The sequence below is a fragment of the Blennius ocellaris genome, assembly GCF_963422515.1.
Source record: "Blennius ocellaris genome assembly, chromosome: 14".
Taxonomy (NCBI): domain Eukaryota; kingdom Metazoa; phylum Chordata; class Actinopteri; order Blenniiformes; family Blenniidae; genus Blennius; species Blennius ocellaris.
In genome coordinates, this window is record NC_137663.1 from 12,921,028 (window position 1) to 12,947,820 (window position 26,793).

General features: G+C 42.0%; 1 protein-coding gene across 2 annotated transcripts; it reads left to right on the forward strand.

The window, feature by feature from the left end:
* LOC308139671 (stAR-related lipid transfer protein 13-like) lies at positions 1-26,501 on the forward strand. 2 transcript variants are annotated; one of them, XM_080509151.1, is made up of 14 exons: positions 1-201; positions 13,517-13,588; positions 14,466-14,547; positions 15,910-15,973; positions 16,758-18,073; positions 19,167-19,337; positions 19,914-20,073; positions 20,215-20,413; positions 20,765-20,978; positions 21,979-22,093; positions 22,388-22,639; positions 23,178-23,395; positions 23,874-24,050; positions 24,151-26,501. In XM_080509151.1, exons 1-14 carry the CDS (start codon positions 78-80, stop codon positions 24,266-24,268), a joined length of 3,282 nt encoding a protein of 1,093 aa, XP_080365277.1. In that variant the 5' UTR covers positions 1-77; the 3' UTR covers positions 24,269-26,501. The 2 variants fall into 2 exon arrangements, with proteins under 2 accessions (XP_080365277.1, XP_080365276.1); XM_080509150.1 differs by lacking the exon at positions 1-201 and adding an exon at positions 4,731-5,327.
* Positions 26,502-26,793: the final 292 nt, after the last annotated feature.

A 26,793-nucleotide genomic window follows, 5' to 3' on the forward strand; every position in this document is an offset into this window, starting at 1 on the left:
TGTGGAATAATAAGATTCACGCTTTACTTTCGTGTCCGGGGTTTTCACACGGGGAATATGAGTCCGGCTGCACCGCAATGACAAGCCGGCGAAAGTCTGCCAAGCTGCAGCTGCGGCGGTCGATCAGCGAGCAGCTGCGGGACTCCACGTCCAAGGCTTGGGATCTGCTGTGGAGAAACGTCCGGGAGAGACGACTAGCAGGTCAGAGAGAGAGACACACAGACACACACACATGGACGTGGGACTTATATCCACACGGGGATTGTGCTGTGTTGATTTATATCCACTGAGCCGCTACGTGAATCAACCTTAACTCACCTCGTAGTTCGAAATAAATAAATCATAATAAAACCCTGTCTAAGTCTGAAAATAGATTTATGACTGGATGAACGTGTGCTTTCGTGTCACAGTAGGAGATAACATGTATACGTATATATATATTCTTTTTTTTTACTTAGGAGGATTTTGGAATATGGAAGGCGAAAGTTTATCCTGCGTCGATGCGCTGCATATAGCGTCGTGCGCTCCGGCGCGTCATGCGCGCGCGGCGCGCGGCGCGCTCCCTCGATTATTTTGGGAAGGTCATTGTCAAATTTAGTGCTCAAAACAGTGCAGGCATGTGCTGTGGACAAGAGTCAAGCTGGGGTCTCAGATGCCAGTCATTTCAGTTTTTGTTGTTCTATTCTCAAGACTGTTTACTTTGCTTTTTATATAAGAAGTGACCTGTGTGGTATTTTTTTTGGTGATTTCATGACTGAATGGAGTTAAATCCCATACGAGAGTTAATACAGCAAGTTTGTGTGGGTCAGTAGGTTTGCAGTGTGTGTGTACAGTGGCTTGGATGCACAGAACAAGACGTCTCTGTGGCTCAACTGTGCGTCAGAGAGGAAGGAAAGGGAGGTGTGTGTGTGTGTGTGTGTGTGTGTGTGTGTGTGTGTGTGTGTGTGTGTGTGTGTGTGTGTGTGTGTGTGTGTGTGTGTGTGTGTGTGTGTGTGTGTGTGTGTGTGTGTGTGTGTGTGTGTTGCAGCTGTCTCTTCGGCTTTTAATGTAATTGAAGAGATGTGCGTCTCTTAAGCGAATTAAATGTTAAACATTCTCACACAGAGCAAGATATCAGTCAAAGTCAGTCTGCCTGTCAGACGCGTTCACGTCCTTAGCTGTGATAAATTGCCTGCTTCACCAGCAAAAAGGCTACTGAGGGACAGTTAAAAATCCACGTCAGCCTTGCGTGCATTGTAATCACTGTGATGCCTGTCGTTTTAATGCCTCTTCATACACAATTATTGTTTTCAGAAGGGATATTAACAAAAGCAGCAGAGAGCACCTGCTGTTACAGTAATCCTCTTTTCACTTATGGCTCACCCCTTCATCACCCCTTCATCCTGTCTTCTAGCCAGAGCCCAAAGCCACCCCCCACCCCAAACTAAAGCCCACAGCCCCTCCTTCACATCCCCTCCTTCACCCTACTGCTTAACCCATCAGCTCAGAGGCACACAGTTCACATCTGTCTGGATCAGATTTGGAGATGGGGAATCCTTAAAATGTGCACATCTGGCCTTACAGTTATGCTGGTATTCAGCAGTGCATTTTACACTTTAGGAATTAGTCAGGGCAGTGGAATATCGTGAGAGTCCAAATTCAGAGTCAGCCAGATTTCTTTTAAACATATAAAATAATCAGTTGTTTTTTTTAATGATTCAACAGAAAAATTTGCATATGAACCAGAAAGATGCAAAGTGAAAAATACTTTAGTGCAAACACAAATGCAATGGGGTACTCATAGCTGGATGCAGCCCAAATGTAGCTTAGAGTGAGCAACACTGAAGTTGCAGATGCAGCAGAAAGCCACATTTTTAGCTTTCTTCATTACACGGTAGAACATTAGAGAACAAATGGACGGATCAGCTTATTTGTGGGCCCATTTAATCATCTGTCTGTGAGAGTAAATGATGACACCTGGATTTTGTGGTAATTCCACGGATTTTGGGGTTATTAATGTGGGTCAGGTCTCCCGTCAGCAGTGAGATTAGTGTTTCTGGTGCGGCTGTTTACTCATGTGCATTTGAGGATTTGTAAGAAAATGCTTATAATAGACAAAATGATTTCCACAAAGGAAAATCTTTTTTCTTGAATCATATCATCACAACAAAGAATTATTCTGAGTATACTAAAATGTTCTATGGATGGTGTTTGCTGCACTGAAAATACTCAGCTCGCTCTGAGTAAAATCCAATAGACACATACAGTAGTTGGATTTCATCCAGTGTTGTATCCAAGCTTCTGTTGTTCAATGAGAATTTCTTTACTGAACCTACGTCCATTAAAACGCCATCAGCAGCATCGTCCTTAATTTAATAGATCATTTCTCCATTATAGCGGATTGCATCTGTGTACTAGAGGACCTGAGTAACTCAAGAAGCATTATTTGGTTATATATATAACCAAATAATAATATATATATATATATATCAAACGGTTTCGTGGTTGTAACTCAATCGGTTTAAGATTTAAAGTGACAAAGGTTGCAGAGTTTAAATCTTTCCTTTGGTGAGGCTATGCCCATGCTGTCAATTCTTCATGTACAAAAGCAATGCTTAGATATTTTTCCTGAAACCCTCATGATTTGTTAGTTTTTGATGTTTTTCTTTCACAATCGTATTCAATTTGACTGAATTTTATGAGGAGTGTCGCTTACAAATGTTGGAGACTGTAGCTCAGGGGTTTGGTGGTTTGATCCAGTGCTTTGCTTGTCAGTGTGCTGAGTTTGACTTGGGTAAGACACAGAACCCAAAGTTGATGGAGAGCAAGCACATTTGTATGACTGCCCTGTCATGAGTGAATGGGTGAAAGTGTGGCTTACGTTGTAAAGTGCTTTGAGATGCCTAAAATGAATTAACCATATCTTATTTCAACCCCCCCCCCCCATTAATGTACACAAGAAGGGCAGATCATTGGAATGAGGTATGGGTATAGAGCAGCGAAGTTCAACTCCACCACAAACTGTTACAATTTAGAACATGTCTTTTGATCGCAATCAAAATTAAACCACATTGCCTTTTTTTAAAAAGAAATTTAAAACATCTTATATCAACATTTTCTTATATTTGGTAGTATTGAAGGTTGTTTCTTGAGTTTCATACGCTGGAATTTGCATGTTTATCTACTTTGTTTTACTGTTCGCTCTTCTCCACCTGTGTATTCAATTGAATTTTTCCTGGCACCAAAGCATAAACAATTTTTAGTCTCTTCCTTCGCCTGCTGTAACTGTCAGGAAATGATGGTGATTATATTACTGCCGTCTTACTACAGCCCTACCGAGTGCCACTCCAGTTACACTCATGTATTTAGCTTGCTATTACATTACTGTACCAGCCTGCAGTGCCCTGGGTTATTTGGAAGGTTTACTCTGAGTCCTGCAAGCGGCCTGGATTTATTTTCCTTTTTCAGTTTATCTAGAGCGACAGTATAAGTAATTAAACAAAGACATTGCATACTTTCCTCAGTGAGAATATTTCTTAAATATCCTCAAGAGGGCAGTGCAATCAAATCCTACCACTGATTGTTTAAGGTGATTTTTGTGTGACTACAATCAGGAAAGTTTGATTTAGCGATGTTTTTTTTTTTATTATACCACACAGGCTCAAAACTCACCTCATATTACTTGTCTGTTATGATACAGTATGTGTCCAACTGCTGACCTGAGAATGACTTTGCTATGACCTACTTTTCATGCCCCCCCCCCAATTCACCCCTTTCCCTTGCCATGAAATGAATTCATATGACCTATGGATGCCTATATCCTCAATTCCTGGTAGATCACTATTCTGCAAAACTGGGTCGAAGTATGACTTCCCTCCTCCTTCCTCCGCTCTCTGCATTCCATACATTTAACCACTAACGTGGTTACTTTATGGCAACTTGTAGCCACACTTGCCAGACAATAGCAAAGCTTAGGACAAATGGCCCATGACAGATTTAGGTGGATGTAATTTTAACGAGGGGGGGGGGGGGGGGGGGGGGGGGGGGGGGTCGTCAAGCAAAGAATGTGAGTGCGTTATAGGTGCTGGATGAGTTATGTTAAATGTCATGAAGTTATGAGGTTGAGTGTTTGAATCTAGAACAACATTTTGTCAATGGCATCATAATCCCACTCACCATTGGCCACAATAGCTTTGCTCCTACAAACATTCCTGAGTGCAGTCTCACACACCCACATGCTCCCCATTGTTCTGCCGCTTCCCATTTCACATTGGGATATGGCCTCTGGGATTGTACTTTTTCCAGGCCCATCCCAGCTGTGATCACATCTACTATCACAGATCTATGCCCTTCTCACACTCAAATATTCACATATGCCTCAGGCATGTACCAAACTGTTTCTTTGGCAGAGCTTCAGGAAACTTCAGGAAGCTGGGCAGCGCTCCCCGAGTGTTGGGCCATTGGCTGCAGGTCATGTGACCGAAAGAGCCATAATCGTGAAAGCAAACGGTTTTATGAGTTTGTCTTCTTCCCAGCTCAGCTGAGAAGTTGGCATGTGCGAGCGTGGGGGACAGAACGCGGTCTGTCGTGTGAGTCAGGTGGTGCGATGAAGCCCGTGTGATTGTTCGTGAGTCTGAGGGAGGAGGCGGGCGGGCGGGTGGGGAGCTGACTTGGCTTCCAGTGAGGACATGTTCGAGGCAGGAATTCACAAGGAGTGCTCACACAACAAACTCATCAGGGCAAGCGCGAGGAAGACTTTGGAGGTTGGCGAGGAGGATAAGATCTTGTGTTTTGGAGGCTGTTGCCAGGAGCGTGGCCGGTGCAGATGATGCTGCAGTGATTAAGGACGGCGTGGTGACCTCAGCACACCGGGAAGGTGCAGACAGGGCAGATTCTGCAGGGAGCGAGGAGACGGTAAACAACGGCGTGGATCCTGTGGACCGTCCAAACGCATCAAAAACAGCCAAAGTTGAGAATGTGGCTGGCGGTGTCGCCGCTGGAAAATCTACGCACCCCATTGAATGTCGTCAGCGCTGACAGTATGGACAAAACCAGGGGGGTCGTAAAGAGTGCTGACACTGAGGACAGCCGGGACAGTGCTGATCTGACAGACACGAAGAGTATGGAAGTCAATGACACCGTGGACAGTGTGGATCAACGCGCCAAGGGCAACAGTAATGACGGCGAGAGTGACAGTGACAGCTCCAGCGAGAGGAACTGCCTGGAGGCCATGACGCCTGACGGACACGAGTACTACCTGAGGCTGGGAGAAACCCCTCGACGGCGCTCTGCCCTGCGCCTCTCACGCATCGTTGCGCGCCAACAGCTGCTACGGAAACTGGCACGAGGTAGTACAAGAAGAGCTGTAGCATAGTATGTATAATAACGACAGTGGTTATTTATATAGAGTTATAACAAATGCTACTAAATCATATCAGAAATTGTTGCATAGCAACCATTAGAGGTGTTTTAAGAGAGCACAAAAGCTGAATTTATCGACTTTGTTGGTCAGTGTGCTATTTAGATGACTTGTACAATAAGAATATTGACAGGGGTTTATCGTGAGTGTGTTAGTCACACACAGTCAATTACATTTTAACCAGATGAATTGGTAAAAGAAAACATCTATGTTTTACTAACTGATGTAGCCCCTTTCCGCGTCTCCTTCATGCTCTGTTGCGCTTCGAAAGATAATGTCGAACATAAATAGAGTTTTGTACGTTGCAATTCATTCCCCTTTAGTTTTTTCTTCAGTGATAGATTAAATCCAGCCAGAGAAAATAATCTATGAGACATTCCCTCCTCCTTTTTCAAATTTGATTCATTGTCTATTGCCTAAAAACTTACACAATACCACTTTTGTACATATGCAGCGTTTATCCTGGATCTATCTATCTTCCGTTTCATCACTGCTTTTCAAGGGTGCTTTATCGACCGGAGCGAATCTACTTCAGATTACAAGTACTCAAAGTTCTTTCTGGATTTTTTCAGATGGACAAGCGGACAGACCTCTGCTTCAAAGATGTCTTTCATAAATCTTAAAGAAGTCATAACAGACCTCAGTGGGCTTGTAGTGTTATTGTTTCTGTCTGTGTTCCACCTACCCAACTGGTTGCTTCCTCGGCTTCCTGTCACATGGCGTCATGTTTCCCAGGTTGCAAACAGAACACATTGTTACAGCAAAGTTTCAGAAATGCACGTTGGCAGTGACTTCACGTTTTATCGACACTTGACAGTTTTTCAAGCGCATTGGATGGGAGTCTCATAACACATGGCATGATTGGTCTGAAGAGGACGGAGCGTGTCAAGTCCTGTCTTAGGTGTTGCCTGCTCCTGATGATTGGTTTTTCTCTACGAAGCAAATATTATAAGAAACGTCTGAAGATCCAGTGACTGTGTGAAGGACAGGGAGAAATATGACAGGAATGTAGATGGCAAAACAAGTTTGTGCCCGTGTACTGTGATGCTATCACTTGTTAAACTTTCACTCCCTGCCTCTTGTACTCACACACTTTTCTTTCCTCATCGGACCCCCCCTCAAACACGCGCACACACACACACACACACACACACACACACACACACACACACACACACACACACACACACACACACACACACACACACACACACACACACACACACACACACACACACACACACACACACACACACACACACACACGCTCCCCTGTTGCATTCCTCTACTCAGCAGCTGGTTGTCTGAAATAGCTTGGAAAAAATAAATAAAAGGACACAGTGGCCTTGATATCTGAATGTGAGACTTCTTAAAAGTGCTAATTTTTTGATCAAATGCACTTACAGTTTAGGCGCATAATTTATATAATTACACAATTTAATTTATTTTCAGATGAGTGACACCATGCCTAAATTTGGTTTTAGTAACAATGGAGGAAGTGTCCATCCATCCATCCATCCATCCATCCATCCATCCATCCATCCATCTCAATTGATGATACTTCACTCATATTTGGTTGCAGGATGCTTTGCAACACTGACAGCCTCCACACGTCTCTTGCATTTACCTTTAGATACAAGGCCCATATTCCAGTCAGGCGTTGATGATAAGAAAGGCCACTTCTTACGACCTTCTTTAATAATTGCAGATGCTTGGTGCACCCTGAAAACCAATACAAGTTCAAACCTATGAACATATTCCTCTTCAACGTGTTTTGGAAATCTTCCTATTTCATTATTTTATGCATTCAATGCTTCTAATATCAGAGTCAGCACACCAGTCTCACTGCGTGATTTAACCTCAACCACATTTCACTGAGGGTGAGCTGTACTTTTATTTAGTCGCCTCAGAATATATTGATACAGTACTTTCTCAAGTCGAGTCTAAGGTGGTCTCATGTGTCCAAGACTGTGGCTGACCATGACAATTTCTGCAAACATTAGTCTTGCCTTTTTTTGGTTTTTTTTTTGTGGCATCCTCCATTAACCTTAATCCATGGAGTTGTACAGGGTAAACATATGTTGCACTCTTTTTCCTGTTTGCAGACATTTCCTAAAGAATTCCAACTGCACAACAATTGAAAAAATTATTTTGACATGTCAAACACCACTTTTCACCATTATAAAGTTTCCATTAAGCAAAGTCACAATTTGTCTGTTGATATTGATGATATGAACAATGTAAGATTTGCATAGCGTTGACCATTGTTCAGCACACTTTCCATTTTGTTAGATATACTGATTTAACTAACTGGTCATGTTACATTTATTAATGAACAAATTAATTCATTTTGTACCCATATGCTATTCTTGGGAATAGTTTTACATTACATTTTACATTATTAGTTGGCATCCGAGCTATTACTTATCATTCTGCTCACTTGTAATGTTTCTCGGCTAAATTTCTCAAAACTGGCCCCTCTATTGCTTGAGTGTGCAATGTTAATCACTGCGCAGCACATAAAAATAAGACATGTCCAAAACTTGCCTCGTCCTCATATAATATTATCATAGCCTGAAGCCATGAAGTATGTGTTGCAACACATCACTATAACACCCTCTGCTGGAGAGAAAGTGGCAAAACTGAAACCACTCTTTTATGACCTTCGGTCTTCTTGTTTTGTCTCATACCAATCCCACCCAATTAATCGGGCTTGTTAGCGCTCACCATAGCCCCAGTGCTTTTAACAATTAGGGCCTATTGGTCACCTCCAGTCTTTCATTTCTGTCATTTTGCACGTTCGTGGCTGTCCACACCCTGCAGCCCCCGGGCAGCGAATCGCAGGAGACTGTCTGTCTGGACCTGCTCTGATTTCATGCCAGTATTGATTCTGTTTTACAGTACATTCCTGAGGGTTGGACATCATCACACACAAGACAGGCAGACATATTCCTCTTTAATGTCCTCCCCTCCCTCTCTGCCTTCCTTCCTCTCCCGCTCTGTCTCCCATTCCTCCTTCACAGTTTTCTTCTCTGCATTTTCTTGACCTTTATACATGAACAGCTAAGTACTTTTGCGCATGTGGGAACATGGCTGTTTTCCAAGCATCCTGTTTGTGTGAGACTCGTATTCATCACTGTCCCTTTGCTGTCTATCTCCAGTAGCGACTGATCTGATCTCAATCTAAAGTATCTATGTCGTTTAGGTTTATATACGGAATTGCAAACGTAGCCAAACAATCTCAGACTCCGTTCTTTGTGACTCTGGAATATCCAATCGGTCTAATAATCATCTCAGTGACACATTCAATCGGGAACTTCCTGCTGCTGTTTTTAGCTCACATGCTGCTTTGGACACATGGGAAATTCAAAGCAGGAAATTATGTCATGCAGGACACTTGAGGGTTCTTGAGACCCAGCAGTAGACAGACATAACATCAAGAAAAGGCTGACAGAAAGTCAAGATTACAGGCCCCGGATAAAAGGCAGGAAATGAAAGGTAGTAGAAAGAAAGGCAAACTTTCATTTAAAGAAAAAAAAAATACACTGCAAGGACATTGGGGTGCTTGTATTATGTGTATTATGTAACAATGCTGGCATCCTTGTTATGTAAGGAATTACCTTAGAGCCCCTTTGTCCGACTCACGGAACGCCCAAATTCACACGCCTACACAGTCAATCACTCACTCACTCACTCACACACACACACACACACACACACACACACACACACACACACACACACACACACACACACACACACACACACACACACACACACACACACACACACACACACACACACACATACACACACACACACACACACACACACACACACACACACACACACACCATCTGTCCACCTTCTTGGCTTCTTGTGGCCCGCCGCCTGTTGTCATCTGCTCCCCCCAGCAGGAATGCAGCGACATGAAACACAGTGAGGGAGAAACGCAGTGGGCAACTCGGATTAGCTCCGACTGGCTCTGTCTACTGGAGTGTTTTGTGTCACACTAATAACACGTGTGTGTACTAATTAATCTTTTGATTAAATTCTACATGGTTAAATAGCACTTCTCTTTTCCCACGCTGACGAGAGCTTTGACACTTTTTTTGTTTAGCACAGACATAAAAGCAGGTTGGCAATTACACATGCAAAATTTTTCATTTGACTCCACTTAAGGTTTTGTATTTGTTATGTAAATGCTGCTGACACTATGTGGCCCATTCATTGAAGAAAGTGTTTATTTTCCTTAATTTTGTTCGTAAATTTTGTCGAGCTGCAGCTGTCTATTGATTAATAGCAGTATTTATTGACTTGTTGCTATGTACTGTCATTCTCTATTTTACAGATTTATCTGATGAAAACTAAAGGCACAAACATTTTTTTTTAAATCCACTCTGCTCTCATGACTTAAAAATTAGTTTCACTGTATTATAAATATATTTCATGTCCTGCCAAGCTTTAATAGCTCAGCCAGTGGCTGTAGGTTTTTTACATCTTGCGATAAGAATGACCTCAAAAGTATTGATTACTTTGATATGCGGCACATGAAAAAAAATCAATGCATGTGCAAAAAAATGTGTGCTATTGTTATGAATAAGTGCATTACATACGCTTGCGTGATACAGAGCACATCTGTATTACCCAAAACACACTACTATATACAGTATACTGTGTATTAAGACAATGTACATACATGTTTGAGGTGGCAAAATTATGCAAACTTTACATGTAAAAGAATGTTATATTTTCACTGAAAAAAGTAGAAAATTCTGTTACAACAACTAAAAAGCCAACAAAACACACCATGGGAATAGACAATAGGAAAAAGAACAAGAAAAATAATATAGTAATGTTTTTTTCTTTGAGTGTATGTGTCTCTTTAAAAAAATCCATAAATGGGGAATGGTTTCTGTTCATCTGCTCCATTGTCAAATGTTTTTTACTCGACTTTCAGCCATATGGCTAATACATTTTTTGGGACATGAAATTCTATCACCACCTCGTCCCAAGACTACTTCTCTTGTAGTTTCATTTAATTACATGTTCTATGTTGTTTTAGTCTTTTTGTGTCTGTTGTATGTTAAATGCACTGAATTGAACACACAGATGTTTGTATATGGTAGTATTAAGTCCACTGTTGTACAGATACCTACAAATCTTTACTCAGATAGGCTGCATCCCACCTCGGGTAGTTTGTGAACAAGATTTATTGCAGTCAGAGGACATTGCTCATTTCTTCAATATTTGCTGGAATTAGCATCACAAGTTTGCATGTGACTCAAACACATTCGTTGTTTTGATGCAGCATGTCCGTTTTGAATTGGTGTGGCTCACAGATGTGCTCTTCATTGTTTTATGGACATGAAAGATGTCGTGTGCAGACAATCTCAGAATATTTCCACTTCCTCTCCTTGTAATGCCTCCTGCTCTCCGTGTGCGCTGATAGGCATTTTAAAACCTGGCTTCAATAAAAGGAGTCAATCATACTTAAAATCTCCCATTCATGGTAAATAAACGTCTTTTGCGGTATGTCTTCCTCCCCCATGGTTTTCCCACAGGGTGTCTGTCCATCTCAGCTGCCCTCCCCACCCCAGCTGTCTGACTGTCTCATCCTTTTTGCATTCTCTGACTCACTGGGGGCAACATCTGGACTGCTGGAAATGTCCGAATGTTTTGAGACGTCTGTGTGCGCGCGCTGCTTTCCACCCTCACATTGTTCTGTTCTGCAAGGCAGTCTGCAGTGAGCGAAGGGAAGAAGCAGAGGTCGGAGTGTCCTTGCCAGTTTTGCCAGTAGGTTGAGCTGACATGTGAAATTAGCGTCCACCAGTTGTCAGCCAGTGACCTCCGGGTCTGGCTGATGCATACGCCAGCTGAAATTAGCCTTTTCCTCTTCGGACGGGATGGGGCAAAAGCCACTCTGGTAACCTGGCGTCAACGAGCTTCATAAGAAGGAATGAGGAAGAGTCACTGAAGGAGGCGAAGAGGACGGATGGATGAAGGAGAATGTTTTAGGGAGTGTTTTTGTTTAGGAAAAGATAGTGAAGGGAATAAGTCATACAGATGAAGGGGAAGATGTTGGAGAAGTGAAATTGAAAGAAAAACAAAGCTCTATTAATGCTTAAAGTGAAGACAATTTTAGAAAGACTGGTACGTGTGACAGAATTAATGGGATAATACACAAGTGACAAGAAGAGGGAAGTCCAGTCCAACGCCGGTCAGAGGAAGCTGTAAAAGTAGAGATATTGTATGTGGATCCTAACAAAGATGAAAGTGCCAGAGAGGAGGCTGAGGAGAAAATTAGAGGGAAGAGAAAACCTGCATGGGGCAGGCTGCAAGAGGGAGGCAGAGTTGTAAACACAAGGGCTGGAAAGGCAGCGAGGAAGAAAGTACAGAAGCGTTGCTGCTTGATGGAAAGCTGCATAGTAGCGAGTGGATGTGTCACGGGATGGAGAGGAAACTTTAGTCTGAGCACAGGAGAGAGAAATAAAAGCATGTCATCTCCCACACCATGAGGGCTTCAAGTAAGTTTTTTTTTCCTTCACATTTTCCACCCTTCAGCCTCTCTCTGGTAAAATAGGCTTCTTTTATACTCTTTGGTCTATTTTCAGAGCGCTGCCCAAAAAAAAAAAAAGAAGTATTTTTCATGATGTGCTCTTGTGTTCCTTCATATATGATTTAAAAAGAGGAGTTATGCCAAGAATGCTGGGAGAGAGATGTAATTGCTAGATTGTGGTGAAAGGATCATTTCCTCTTGACCATTCTCATCTCTGATGGTGAAGACGGAGGCTTTTCATTGCCCGGCTGAACTTTGTCCTGTGTGTTTCTGTGGTGCCTTGTTTTGCTCATTGCTCAGCACCTCCGAACGTCTGAATGAGACAAGTGAGAGTGAATGAGTGTAGGGCTTCTGCAGAGGTTTGAGATAAGAGCAGCGTGGATTAATGGGACTTAAACAGCCGATTTTGAATTTCAGTTACATCATTGAGTTTTGTGGATTTATAGTATATGGAAGCATTAGTTTAACTTTAATATTAGTTTCTCTTTAATTGCCGTTCCATCCTTTGTGTCCTTTGTCATATTTTTATGTTTGATTTCACTTCTATCTGGACAGTTTATTTTAAAGTGTGTGTATGTGTGTGTGTGTGTGTGTGTGTGTGTGTGTGTGTGTCTGTGTGTGTGTGTGTGTGTGTGTGTGTGTGTGTGTGTGTGTGTGTGTGTGTGTGTGTGTGTGTGTGTGTGTCTGTGTGTCTGTGTGTCTGTGTCTGTGTGTGTGTGTGTGTGTGTGACAATATCCAAGTCTCAGTATGCACAGAATGTCTTTTACACTGCTGTTAAAAGTCTTGCGATCACTGGCACCATTTCATTCAGATATCTTTGTCAGCACTCGGCGAGGCCGCAGAGCGGTTTAATAAGTGTCTGCTCATAAAGAAAACATACATACACACACATACACATGCACATTTTAAAGCTGCCACTTTAGCTGTGTGTGCAATGCATATGCTTGTGGAAAAAAGTAGTAAAACAAATGCCTGTAAAATGCCTCATGGTGCTGGCAGCAGCACCTAATAGGGTGTGGTGCTATGTATAAAGCCCGTTGCATTAGCAGCTTAGATTTAACTGCTGGCGTATCCGAGATGCTGGAGGTTATTTCTGAGTATGGCAAATAATGTTAAACTCGAGTAAATTGTTTCCTTTGTCCCCTCGAGTTGAAGTGCGTCCCTCTGCGGCTCAAATCCAATTTTTCCAATCTCATCATTCCACTGAATTCCCAGAGGAGAAATACATTCTCAGAGATGTTCCTCCCCTCTATACTGAAGTCTCTTAGACAGAGACAATGACAAAAACAGTGTGGTGCTTCGCCCGGCTCTTAATCTTTGTCCCAGTTTATCTGTTTATGAAGTATATTTAGATTAAGTGTTAAAACTGCCCAGATGGAACATGTTCTCCCATAATTCCCAGAGGAAAGTTAAATAAATTAGGGAGTTTCCTGGATTTGAATATCACAAGCTGTTTTTGGCTATTGCTGTTAATTTTCACAAGATCTTTTTCCCTCAACCTTTCCATAAATATATCATTATGCTAAATATGTGCTTTTGTTGTTATTTTGCTTTACAGAGATTGAAGCAAAGGAGGCCTGTGATTGGCTCAGAGCAGCGGGATTTCCTCAATACGCTCAGCTCTATGAAGGTAACGCATATATACAAGCACATTAACGCATAAACACATGTGCACAGCAGTCGAAATCCAGCTTATATCCAGCTGCCTTGTTTCACACAAAAAGCCCCCTCTTTCACATCTTTCCTTTTGTTTATTCTCAATGCTCCGTTGTTTTCCCATCATCTCGTTTCTCTCCCTCATTCTCATTTCCATCCCTCTATCTCCACATCCCTGTCTTCTGGGCCACTCCGTTCTATTTTGAGGCCTCAGTTCCTGTCCAGAGGGAGGGGTCATGGGAAAGGCCTTGTTATCACTGCTGGGACTCTCATAGCTCCTCTCTTCTTCCTTCCACCTTTTTTCTTCACCCACCACTTGTTCTGACAGTCATCCCCCTGTCTAAAGCCTGCCAGTTATTTCTCTCAGCCCTCACACATCATTCCTAATTTTTTAACACCCATCCACTTTTTCTCTCTTCAATTTTTCCCCCATCCCTCCTGCCTTCTGTCCTCCCCTCCTCTCCTTTTATAAACAGTAGTTTGTTCATGTGACGATCATCAGGTCTCATACTGTTGAAGCACAAACAGGAAATGGCCCCGGTAATCTAAGAAACAGCTCTTAAAAGCAGGCAGTCTCTCCGTTGCAGCATGTACCAAAATAAAGTGTTTGAGTCATTTTGGGAAAAGTATTGCATGCAGTTCAAGTTATTTCGGGTTTTGAAACTTGGTGTGCATGTTTAGGTTTATCCATGGACTTCATATGCTACTGTTGGATTCTTCAGACTTTATTCACAGTAAACCAGCAGACAGAACTGCTGTTTCCTGTTGTCTTTCAGTCATTAACTAACGAGACTAATTTGACCTTAATCCCATTATTTTTCTTCTTTTTCCTTTCCTTTTTCTTTTGATAGATTCCCAGTTTCCAATCGATATTTCCTCTGTGAAAAGGGACCATGACTTTCTGGACCGGGATCTGGTGGAGCCTCTGTGTCGGTAAGGGTATTTTCACAAAGACATATTCCCTCCACATTTCTCCAGCCTCACGTACACACGCAGAGCTCTTTTCTTTGTCATCCATTCCATTTGTTCTTTAATGTCAGCACAATCACAGATTCCTTTTCTAGTCTTCCCCATTCAGCGCCCCGAGTTGTCCCTGAGGCCCGCCGCTAACTCCTACTCATTAGATGTCTGACCTCGACCCTTAATGAACTCCCCATCCACGTCTCCCAGACGCCCAGTCTTTGATCCAGTCACCTCCCCTTCCCTCTGCCACGCTCTGATCTCCCATTCAAAGAGGAGAGACCCTCAGGGGGCAAAATACAGGCTGGGTGGGAGAATGGGTGACGGTAGGAGTGGGACAGAGTGAGGAGAATCCAGTATAGTCCAGCAAATGGCTTTGACTGCATTTTTAAATCTCTTTGCATACATCAATGATCATCCCCCCCCCCCCCTCCATACCATTTTTCCTTTTCATTTATGTGTTCTTTGCACATATCCTTATTCCCCCATCTGTCCAGTGTATAATGCAGGGGAGGGTGTGATAATTATAGAAAATGATTCTTAACAGTTATATTGCAAGTGAGTATATGCACAAGACCCTCTGAAAACTTTCTCTGGGCTGTAAAACACATAATACACTCATAATACAGTTTTTTTTTTTTTTTTTTTATTTTGTACTCAGGCGCTCAATGATGCATGTTGTGTCGAGCAGTTAGTATTTTTATGGCTGATGTAGCAACAAACAGTTCTTTGTCAGCTCTACTGCTTGATAATAGAGCAACAACTCCCCCATTGAAAACAGTAGGGTTTGCTCCAGCTGGAGGTTGAAATCTTTGAAAATGATAGAGGTCATAAGCCCTGAAAGATGTTTTGAATAAGGCACCAGCACAGACACCACCCTCCTAACGAGCCGTTCCTCTGCAGAAGTTGGCGATGGTGGGTGGGTAGAGCGGGGAGGACGGGTAGCAGATGAAGGGAGGAGGGTGAAAAGTGGTGGGGAGGAGCAGACCGTATTTCAGGGGAGATGTGCTCCTCAAGGGTGAGGATCAGTTACAGTGGAGTGATGCCAGAGGAGGAGCAGGAGGAGCAGGAGAAGAAAGAGTGGGGAAGAGGAAAGTCAGCATGGGATAGGCAGAATGTGATGAGAGTTGAAAAGTCAGGAAAGAAGATCAAAGAAGTGAAGCGGGCATGTCTGAGAGGGACTGATCAGGCTCGGGAGGAAACGGAGAAGGTGGAAGTGAGATAAGTGAGGGAAAGTGAGCAGTGTTGCCATGCAGATGGCTTCAAATACACACCAGCTTGGCACAAAAACAGCACCAGTGTATCAGCTTCACCATGTGACTTTGTGTATTGCAGACGCCTGAATACTCTTAATAAGTGCGCCTCCATGAAACTGGATGTCTGCCACCCAAAGAAGAAGGTATGTTTTTATTTAAAAGAAACCAAAACATGATATTGTTTACAAGAATGCAGTATCTGGCCTGTGCAGCAAGGTGGCATGACCTTTTTCTTAGATATATTTGCATGTTTTGCAGAATGATTTTTGCTTGTCATGTACTGCAGTGCAGCAACACAAAAACTTAAAGTGTATTTGTATACTTTTTTAGGTCAATTTGTTTGACAAGTAGCCAAGTCTTTATTGAGAAATGGGGGTTTTGAGTCTCTCGATCTTGAAATAGATGTTTTTTTTAACCTGTCCCTCTCCTTGTATTGACAAGTTTTTAACGAAATATCAACAAAACCCATCAAATTGTTTCATTGTTTTTCTGAAAGGTTTCATCAGTTTTGATGAAGACTCAGATAACGATTAAAGAGTTGTTGAATATCCTGAAGCAACTTCAGCAACTTAAAATAGTTCTACTGATGAGTATGATGGATACATTGTAATACATGTAATACACCTATTTCTGGAGCCTTTGGGAGGAAACTGGAGTACCAAGAGGAAAGCCATGTATGCAGTGTGACATCAATAATATGAAGAACTTTTTTTAAACTCTGTTTCTGTGTCTTGAAATCAAGACAATTTGCACTTGCCCAGTTGGCAGATTTTTTTTTTTTTACTTTGCTTATGAAAATGTCTTAAAGCATGAATAAAAATGTATATTTCACTAAAAGCAACTAGTTGAAGGTACATCTCCAACCCTGAATATTGCTATAGTTGTAAATAATATCCAGGCCCTAATAGATAACTTGTCCGTCTGCAGGGCGATGACTCTGATGAGGATGACCCGTTGGCCATCAGTAAACGGTGGACATTTGAATGGAGCAGCCGACGCTGGTCTCGCCTACAAGACTTCTTGTTGGACAGCACCAATGAGAGCAGCCCGACGGGTCAGGGGGTGGGTCTGCACAGCACGGTGAGCAGCGAGAGTGTGCTGACGGAACTGAGCGAGCAGGAGATCGCAGAGATTTCCTCGCTCCACAGCGAGGACTCCGCCTCTGCTCTGCCCGACTCCATATCCATGGCATCACTCTCTGCTTCCTACCAGCCGCCGAGGGACCTTCCACACTACAACTCCCTGCCAATCAAGAGCAGCCGCCATGGGCAAGGGGGGCGGAGTAAAGCCAAAGAGTTTTTGCGACGGATGGAAATGATGCGCACCTGGGGGCCGTCGACGAGACGGAAAAGCTCGAACCGCAGGCCTCCGCTGGTGATCAGCGGACCGGTGTTACAGGGGGAGGAGCCTCATGCGTTGCAGATGCTCCAGTGTACTCCCATCAGCCAAATAGAGCACAACAAACCCAACCATCAAACTGATGGTGACGTTTCCTCCGCCTCCCCGAACAAGAATTGCGAAGACCCGTTCATGGTGAGTGTGAGTCCCAGCGAGGAGATGGCGGTGCCCTGTACACAGGAGGCTGTGGGTACGAAACCACGTACTGCCAGCAAGAGAAGCAGCAAGTACCTGGAGGATATGGAGTTACCTTCACTGGGGAAGAGGAATGAGGGTCAGAGCCAGTTTAGCAGAAACCAATTTCACTCTTACGAAAACCTCCTTATTCACATCCCCAAAGACCATAAGCCGGGCACCTTTCCAAAAGCACTCTCCATAGAAAGCCTGGTGCCTTCCCCTCGTGACAGGAAAAACGGCCCCCAGAAACATGGCCAAATTTCATCTACTGACAATGGCCTGGGTGAACCCTGGTCTGATAAACCTCTGTCTAAACCCACCTGTCCTGGAGCTCCACGAGGCAGCAGGGTGAGTGTTTACGACAACGTGCCTGGAACCCACCTGTACGCCAGCACAGGGGATCTGCTGGACTTGGAGAAAGAGGACAACCTCTTCCCACACCTGGATGATATCATCCAGCACGTCAGCGGCTTGCAGCAAATAGTGGACCACTGGAGCCGCAGCGTGCTGCCTGAAGGGGAGACAGGCGAGGGGGAGGAGGAAGGGGAGGGCAGGACCACCCCCAGCGAAGGTGAGAGGGACGGAGTCTCCTTGAACGACACCGATTCAACAGGGACCAGTCGTGAGAGGCGGGACTCTGGAGTCGGGGCCTCCCTGACCAGACCACGGTGAGTCGTTGTCCAGGTATTTAAAGCATAATTAGCGTTTATTACAACGTGGGTTCTGTTTTTACAGTTTTGGCGCTAATGTTTATAGCTTATAGTAACATTGCACCCGCCACAGTAATGACTGAAATCTTGGAACTGGCCGACACCCTTACAACAAAAACCAACAAGTCAAAACAAACACAGTTCAGTCACGCAAAAAAACAAAGTGGAAAAGTGTCACTTCAAGGATAATCGCTGACCTAAACATATGCCAAGGCCATGGTTTTCTTCTGTGTCAGGTAAACTGACGTTTATGCCACTTTAATTATCTACAATCAACAAAAACTATCAGAATAAGGTCAACATACTATTAAAGATGAAGTCTACTGGTACTGATGAATGTGAAGTGTGATACATTGCATATATTTCTTTTTTTCTTCACGACCGTCTGTTGGACTCTAAGGTGTAGAACCTTAAGTTCGCCAAGTGCTCTATAACAAATTTAAAAATAATTGATGCGCCATGATATCGATCTTCTGCAGTATATAATAACTTCTTCATTCCTGCTACATCTTTTCAATGTCTTTTATGAAAAAAAAATAGGGAAAATAAATTACTCTCGTCTATTAATAAAGCAAAACAAGGCAGTGCTGAATCTGTGTGCTAGTTTCTAAATTATATATATAAAAAAACAATAGTTAAGAGGTTGGGTGTTTCTATTTATGCACTATTACTGAAACAGATTTTGCATGTTGATATAATTTTATCAGTATATACTTGTCATTGGGAAAACAATGACAATAGGGAAAAGAAATGCTATTTCTACTATGGTATTTAAAACTAAATATATATCTTGTTTAATCATTTTTGATATTTTGGGTGAAAATTATATATTTTCTCTCCAAATCAGCTTTTGTTAAGCTGCAGGTTTATTTAAATCCATTGCAATCATTATGTTTTCACACCTGCTTTACTTTTCTTTCAGCTATTCCGAGATTACAGTCATAATCTGGGAATAATGTTGCAAAAAACAATAACATACAAATCCAGTGAAAAAAAGAAAAACCCAAATCATTTTCTGTCGTTGTTTACCGGCGGTTCCTCTTTGTCCTAGTGTGCGATGGCCCAGTTTCAGAACCTCTGATCATCTCAACCAGCCGGCGTCTTCTCTGCAGACCAGCAGCCAATCAGCAGGCCAGCTCAGCCTGCTGCAGAAGTTTTCATTACTGCGCCTCACCGCCATCATGGAGAAGTACTCCATGTCTAATAAACATGGCTGGACTTGGTAGGTATACACACTGCCATGCACTCACATAAAAATGAACGTGCTCAAATGTATTTCTCAACTATGTGTCCGGTTTCTCAGATTTTATTTGCTTGTTATGAATTAGGAAATTCACAAAAGGCCATGAGCATCACAAACCTTTGTGCATTTAGGTTTACAATAATATCCAGCACCACAGAATGAACATACTGTTGTTTTTCCTATTGCATTTAATTTACAATCCTCCACATGTCTTACAGTAACCTCTATTTTTATTGTTCCCTTCAGCCACAACATCAAGACCACATGCATAAACAACACTTTTATTCATGTTTTCCAAAAACCAGCAACATCAATGCGTTTATGTTACACAAGTGTTGAATGGAAACCCAGTTTGCTCCACACACCATCAGTTTGCTCGACCTATAAACACAAGCATATCCTTGTGTTGTTAAGAGCTCGCCCTGTTCACTTTTATTATCCCCAGGAGGGAAATCTTGTTGACCAGCATCGGCATGAAGAGAAAGAGATAATGAAAGCACAGGCCGCTCTTTCTCCCTCACACTTCCTTAATTGTTTTCTGTCTATCGCTCCCAGGTCTGTGCCCAAGTTTATGAAGCGCATGAAGGTACCAGACTACAAAGAGAAGAGTGTGTTCGGCGTTCCCCTCATTGTCCATGTCCAGCGCTGTGGTTTTCCGCTCCCTCTGTGTTTACAACAGGCTCTCAGCCACCTCAGAACACATTGTCTGGACCAGGTTAGAAAACGGCTTTTACAAAGACTGGATGAGAGACCAGACATTTTCTTCTCAAGCGTTGTTTGTTTCAGTTTCAAACATTAGGCGGATGAAACAGAGCTCGTTACCTGCCTTGATTCCTCTCCGATTCCCTCCTCTCAGGTCGGACTGTTCCGCAAGTCCGGTGTGAAGTCTCGTATTCAGGCCCTGAGGCAGCAGTGCGAGTCGTCCCCCGACTCCGTGAGCTACGAGGACCAGTCGGCTTACGACGTGGCTGACATGGTGAAACAATTCTTCAGAGACCTGCCTGAACCTCTGCTAACGAGCAAGCTTGGGGAAACCTTCCTGCATATTTACCAGTGTAAGTCACCTCAGAGGACGAGCCCGTAAAAGGGTTTACGTGCGAGGCTGGCTGCAGCGAGAACACAAACAACAAAACTCTTGTGATTGCTTTTGTTCTTTTGCTTTCAAAGAAGCTGTTTTGCTCTGGTGCTCTGCCCAACCATCTCGTATGAATGTCGATTGATTTGAACAACCATGTTAATTAAACAAGTAAACTAAATAGCAGCTGTGTTTTCTATGTTTGGTATCCAAATTCATGAAGCAGTTCATGTCGACTGCATATTTCTTCCCTCTTACTGCTTTTGATCTCAGTTTTTCTTTATTTTTTTAAACATTTTTTGATCAATTATTTCCATTTCTTTCTCTCCAGATGTCCCGAAGGAGCAGCGGTTGCAGGCGGTCAGAGCGGCCATTTTGTTGATGCCAGATGAAAGCAGGGAGGTTTTGCAGACGTTGCTCTACTTCCTGCGTGACGTCACTTCTTTAGTGGAGGAGAACCAAATGACGCCGATGAACTTGGCTGTTTGTTTGGGACCGTCGCTCTTCCACCTCAGCATCCTGAAGAATGACACTCTGTCACCAAGGTGCACCCGCACACTGATACACATGGACACACTAATCCCTAAAATAAGTGCAAATAATTCAATGCATAGAAACCCTTAATTTATTATTTATTATTAATGATTCAAATTAGGATCTGTTTGGAGCTTCATTCTTACATTTTAGTAAAAGATTACATTCCAAAACATATCAAACATTTCATATGCTAAACAAAAATTTAAGTTTTCTTTAATTTGCCTGATGCATCATCAAAAATCTGTTAGAATACAATTAAAACTTCATTTTCACCATCAACAATAAACTGCGAATCTTCTCACAAAATGTTTTTTTTCCTGTTTTTAAATTTACTTATTAATCTTTATAATTAATGAGGTATGAAAATAAAAAATACAGTATTTCTAAATGTAAAAAAAATTAATTTTCACAAGATGTTCAGAATCTTTTTCTCGTTACAACAATAAGAGTTATAGTTTTAAAATGCTTGAAATTTTGGTTTATTTGTGATGATTGTACAAGTAACTTCAAAAAGATGAACATTTCAGAGATAGTATTTCTTTTAGATGCACCTGTATTTCATGCCCGACAGTTTCTAACAGCACAAATAATCACAGTGTCACACTTGTTTCACTTATTTACATTTTTTTATTGGTAAAAGAGATGAAGAGAATTCAAAAACCTTTCATCACTTTTCGCTCCTGGATCCTGTTAATTATTATGTCTTTGCCTAACATTAATAATGAAACAAACTTTATGAATTCAAAATGTCTCCATCCATGGCCTAATTCATTTTTTAAATATTCCAAAGTTGAAAAAACATTGCCAAGCTATTAGGCAGCTATGACTCAGTACGATTTGTCTCCCAATCCAAAGGTTAATGTTTGTATTAACCTTTGGAATAACTTAATGGCATTATTAACCACCTGTGTTACTCTAACATGCCGCTTGTATACAAGTCTTCAGTCCTTATGAGCAGTGCTCAAGATTTCTTCTCCTCCTGTTTCTGAATAATTTCTCTTCATCCAGGTCAATCCAGAGGAAGTACACGACAGGCCGTCCTGATCAGAAAGACCTGAATGAGAATCTGGCTGCCACGCAGGGCCTGGCTCACATGATCATCGAGTGTCAGCATCTGTTTCAGGTCGGGGTCATTTCTGTTTAAACAAACAAACAAATAAATAAATATCACATGGCAATAACTGTGCTTCCGCTGTCATTATGCTACTCCTTGTTCTGATTGTGTGCAATACATTTACTTCACTCCTTATTCGGAGGTTGTTCCCAAAATTAAAAATGACCTCTGCAGAATTCAAGGTGAAAGATATTGAAATGTTGTACCAACCAATAAATGTGACCTACCACCCGTGTTCTGCTACTAATATAAATTTTTTCTGAGTTGATGGGGTGTGATGTAAATTCTCTGGCCGTTTTCCAGATACCGGAGGAAATGGTGACCCAGTCTCGTAACTCCTACATGGAGGCCGACCTGATGGTGCCCCCGCTGGAAGAGCTCTGCAAGGCTCACGAGGAGGAAGTGGACGTTGAGGTGGAAGAAGAAGAGGAAGAAGGATCGTACCACGCTCACCTGGGAAGGCTGATCCAAAGCCTGCTGAAAGAGGCCAAAGACAAGAGCAAAGGATGGGTGTCTCGCTCCACTTCTGACAACACAGAACTGTCTTTTAAAAAGGTGTGTAGAAATGGAGGAGGAAAGGAAAGGAGGAAGGAAGGGAGGGAGGAGAGATGGATTGAAGGAGGAAGGAAGTCATGGAGAGAAACAAAAAAAGGAAGAAAAGAAGAGAGAAGAGATGAATGAAAGGAGAGGTGAAAGGAGGAAAGAAACAGGCAGAAGTGAAGAGGAGAAGAAAAAAGGTCATTAGGGAATCAGGATGAAAAGAAGGAAGGAAACTAATGAACTCTAGTACATTACAGGTAATCAGACTTGATACGTTTTTGCAATGTATAGTCGTCTTCGTCTGTAATTCTGCACTCCAGAGCTTGAAAAAAGTGGAAACATGACTGTGAAGATTGTCCGATCTCCTTTAGTAAAAATATGTTATATTTGACCTTCGTATATGTTTTTATTTTTTAGAGACCTATTAAATATAACTACATCTCAATATAGATTTAAAAAAAAAATATATATATATATATATGTAGCTACATATCCACAAAGACTTTGATTTTCTTGACACACACTCACGCTGTACCCTGTGTGTGTGTTTTAGGTGGGAGATGGTAACCCTCTAAGGCGGTGGCGAGTGTGCATCGAGGTGCCGGCGCCTCCCACTGAGGTGCTGCAGCGGCTGCTGAGAGAGCGAGCGCTGTGGCAGGTTGAACTTCAGCAGGACAAGATAGTGGAGACGCTGGACAAGCAGACAGACGTGTATCAGTACTCCTGCTGCAACATGGCACCCCAACCCAGCTGTGACTACGTGGTACTAAGGTGAAGATTGCTAATGTCATTCTGCATATACAGTATACTTACTTTAGGCATTGTTATGTAGATAATTATTTGATGTTAAACACCCCATAGTGTGTCACTACATGATACAGTCTGAAGTTATAGTCACATTAGTTGCTTTATTAAAGAAATACAATTGTTGCTAATAGTAAATCAGTTGGTTTTTTTTCAATCTCTGGATTATTTTTCGGCAGTTGTTATTCTAAAACATCGGTCTTGGTCGCAGACTGGGTCTTTAAGTCATGCCACAGTTAATCTGTTCTCTAAAACAAATCAGTTCCATGAGCATCTCGGCCTTCCTTCGAGTCCCTAAGCTTGTATGTTAGACTTTAAGCACCACTATGCTTGTAATTTGACACCAGCATCACCATCTTACCAGCTCTTTGCTCTGTTTGGAGTTTGGGAGCCTATGAGGAACTCTTAAATGACCCTTTTCCCTCTTTTCTTGGTGCTCCTTCAGATCCTGGCGCACAGACCTATGTAAAGGCTCCAGTGCACTGGTCTGTGTGTCTGTTGAACACGACGACAGCTCGCGCCTCGGAGGGGTGCGCGGGGTCGTGCTGGAGTCGCAGTACCTCCTGGAGCCCTGTGGGTCGGGGAGGACCAGACTCACGCACATCTCCAGGGTGGACCTCAGGTATGAACCACATGTATGATACTCACTGTTCTAATCAACGGTGCAGTTTGTAATATGGTTAATTTGCTTCTTTGTTTTGTTTTTTGTTTTTTGCTTACAGGGGGAGATCTCCAGAATGGTACAACAAGGCGTTCGGTCACCTGTGTGTGAATGAAGCCCAGAGGATCCGCTCCTCTTTTCTACCTTCAGATCAGACGAGCCCAGAGGCCAAAAACTGAGCCTCGGAAGTGAAGCTTTATCTTGGTCCACACTGCCAGAGCAGCTGGGCCAGAGAGCCCTTCAACCCAGAGGGGTAATAATCCAGGCAGGGGGCTTTGGTGTCAATCCACGGTGTGTAGTCATATGGAGCTTCACTCTACCCTACTGTACTGAGTCTAAATACAGAGAGAACAAAGGTCTTTAAGCAACATTGATATATCTATTTATATTTTCGAATTTATACCATTTTAACCACAAACCTTTTATTTGGTTTCAACCTCCAAATGTCAAATACGTAGTTTAGCTTTCTTTGAATAGTATGTGTATGTATTGTCCTTATTTATTGTTGTAGATCAGCATCCACATCATTACTGTCTAGTCCAATAACTTGGAAAAAGAAGTTTTAAACCAGCATCAGTAAAATATACTCATAGGATTTATACTATATTGGGTGAGTTAATGGTGAAAATTTCACTTGAATATCTTGTGTATAATATTCCACACACATGGATCTGAGTTTACTCATACAACCGCAGAACAAGATTAATTTCTTTACAATCATTTCCATTACACTGACATGGCCAACCAGTGGAAGTTGAATTTAATTGATAAAATATTTCCACTTTTTCTTGTCAGATTTATTGAGCATCATGTTCACTGCTGACTTTAGCACAGCATATTTTTGAAACCACGCAAACAACAATGACAAGTGGTTATCCTATTTTTATCTAATGAACCAACTTTAATTTATTGTCTATGAATAGATTAAATCATTATTAAACTAATTTACTCCCAAATCTCTACGTTTACACACACACATACACACTGCTAATCTACTGTTGTTTACAAGCATTCTACAGATACTGAACACGAAGCCCTATGTGGAATACATAGTGCAGATAAGAGAAAACAGCTGTTAATTTGTGATACACGCATCAAATTTGGCATTGAAATTCTTCACTCACTTGAGTTTTCAGTCAGAGACAAAGTCAAATTAACATTCCCAGAATGTTTGTGTCTCTCGAAACTAAAATAAACTGACAAAAACGCAACAAAATAGTACAAAGATCTGACAGTGTAGTACATTTAGGCACTAAATAAGCTGTAGGAAGTGACTGAACCAATGTGTAAAATGTGGTAACTATAATGTGATATAGACAAAATAAAGAAAACCAATGAGCAAAGTCAACTGGAATATATTTTAAATAATATCACGACTTAAATTGAGCAAGAAGTTCAAATTCTACAAGAAAAGTCACCTTAAGGTATCATTTTTGGCAGCTATCTTGGAAAAATCTCTGTCTCAAAATGACCACAGTACGAAACAGTACCTGAAAGAGTGAAAACTTTGACGCTTGTAAAACTATTTGAAAGATTTTTCTGAAACGACCACAGTACATCAGACCAGTACGGTATGGGTATATGTCAGCGCTGTGGTGCAGCGGGTTCAATGAGGGATCTGAGTCACATAAAGGGGAAACACTCATCGGGTCCATAAGCGTGCTGAGCATATGTTGGATATCACTGTTGGTTTAGTTCTCTTTCACTATTTTCAGTGTTAATCTAAATGTTAAAGTTATTATTGTCATTATATCTGTATGTAAAGTATCACTGTTTATGTTGCTGTCATGTTATACAATGTCTAAGACATGAGACCATTTCACTGCTTCTGGGAAGCATGGTTTGAAATTTTGTTTGTGTGTGTGTGTGTGTTTGTATGCGTGTTGATGTGTGTGTGGTTGAGCCCGTGTATCTGCATTTGAACTATATGCACAGCCTTTATTGTAAATATCTGCAATGCTTTCTGTGCCAGCAGAATGGACATTGTCATTTTCAGGGTCCTCCTATCATATTGATATGCTGAAATGTGAACTTTCCACACACCATGCTACTAAAGTAGACAAAACAGCTTGGTTTGTCATGGCGCCGCCTTGGCATTTTATTTTCTTTCAGCTGTAGGCAGCATTGCTATGGTGTTAAATGATATAATATCTCTACAGTGCCACCATAATCCTGACTGGATGCCATTTTTAAAGGCTGTGTACGCGTGTGTGCGTGCCTGAGTGAGTGCATGTGTGTATGTGTGAGAGCAACCAGAAAAAAAACATGTAAGTGAGTCTGACGTGAGCTCTCGACTGTGTGTGGAGAGGCTTCAATTGTAGCTGAGTATCTGAGACCAGTGATGATTCATGTTCGCTTGTTTCTAACAAAGCGACAGAGAACAGAATCGTCGTTTCTGAACGAGAAAATAAAAGAGACTGAAAGTTGAACAAAAGTTTGTCCTCGATTTATGTAAAGACGCCGCACTCCAAAATAAAACATTTCACTTTAATATTACAAGGAATTGTAGCTCGAGTTTTCAGCAGATCACACTGATAAAACTTTTGGCTGAAAAAGTCCCACCATCACCGAACGTGTGAAATTCCAGTGAGACACTTTTTATACTCACATTTTTAGACCTATTGCAAGCATCCATTTGGATTAACTATGTTTAAAGAGTACAATGATCCGTCAATGTAAGAAGTGAAAATCTCACTGAGTTTAG

Coding starts and splice junctions, on each gene's coding strand:
- LOC308139671 (XM_080509150.1), top strand. CDS start 4,955: ATGTGGCTGGCGGTGTCGCCGCTGGAAAATCTACGCACCCCATTGAAT. Junction 5,328..13,516: donor GCTACGGAAACTGGCACGAG/GTAGTACAAGAA, acceptor TTTGCTTTACAG/AGATTGAAGCAAAGGAGGCC. Junction 19,338..19,913: donor AATAAACATGGCTGGACTTG/GTAGGTATACAC, acceptor TATCGCTCCCAG/GTCTGTGCCCAAGTTTATGA.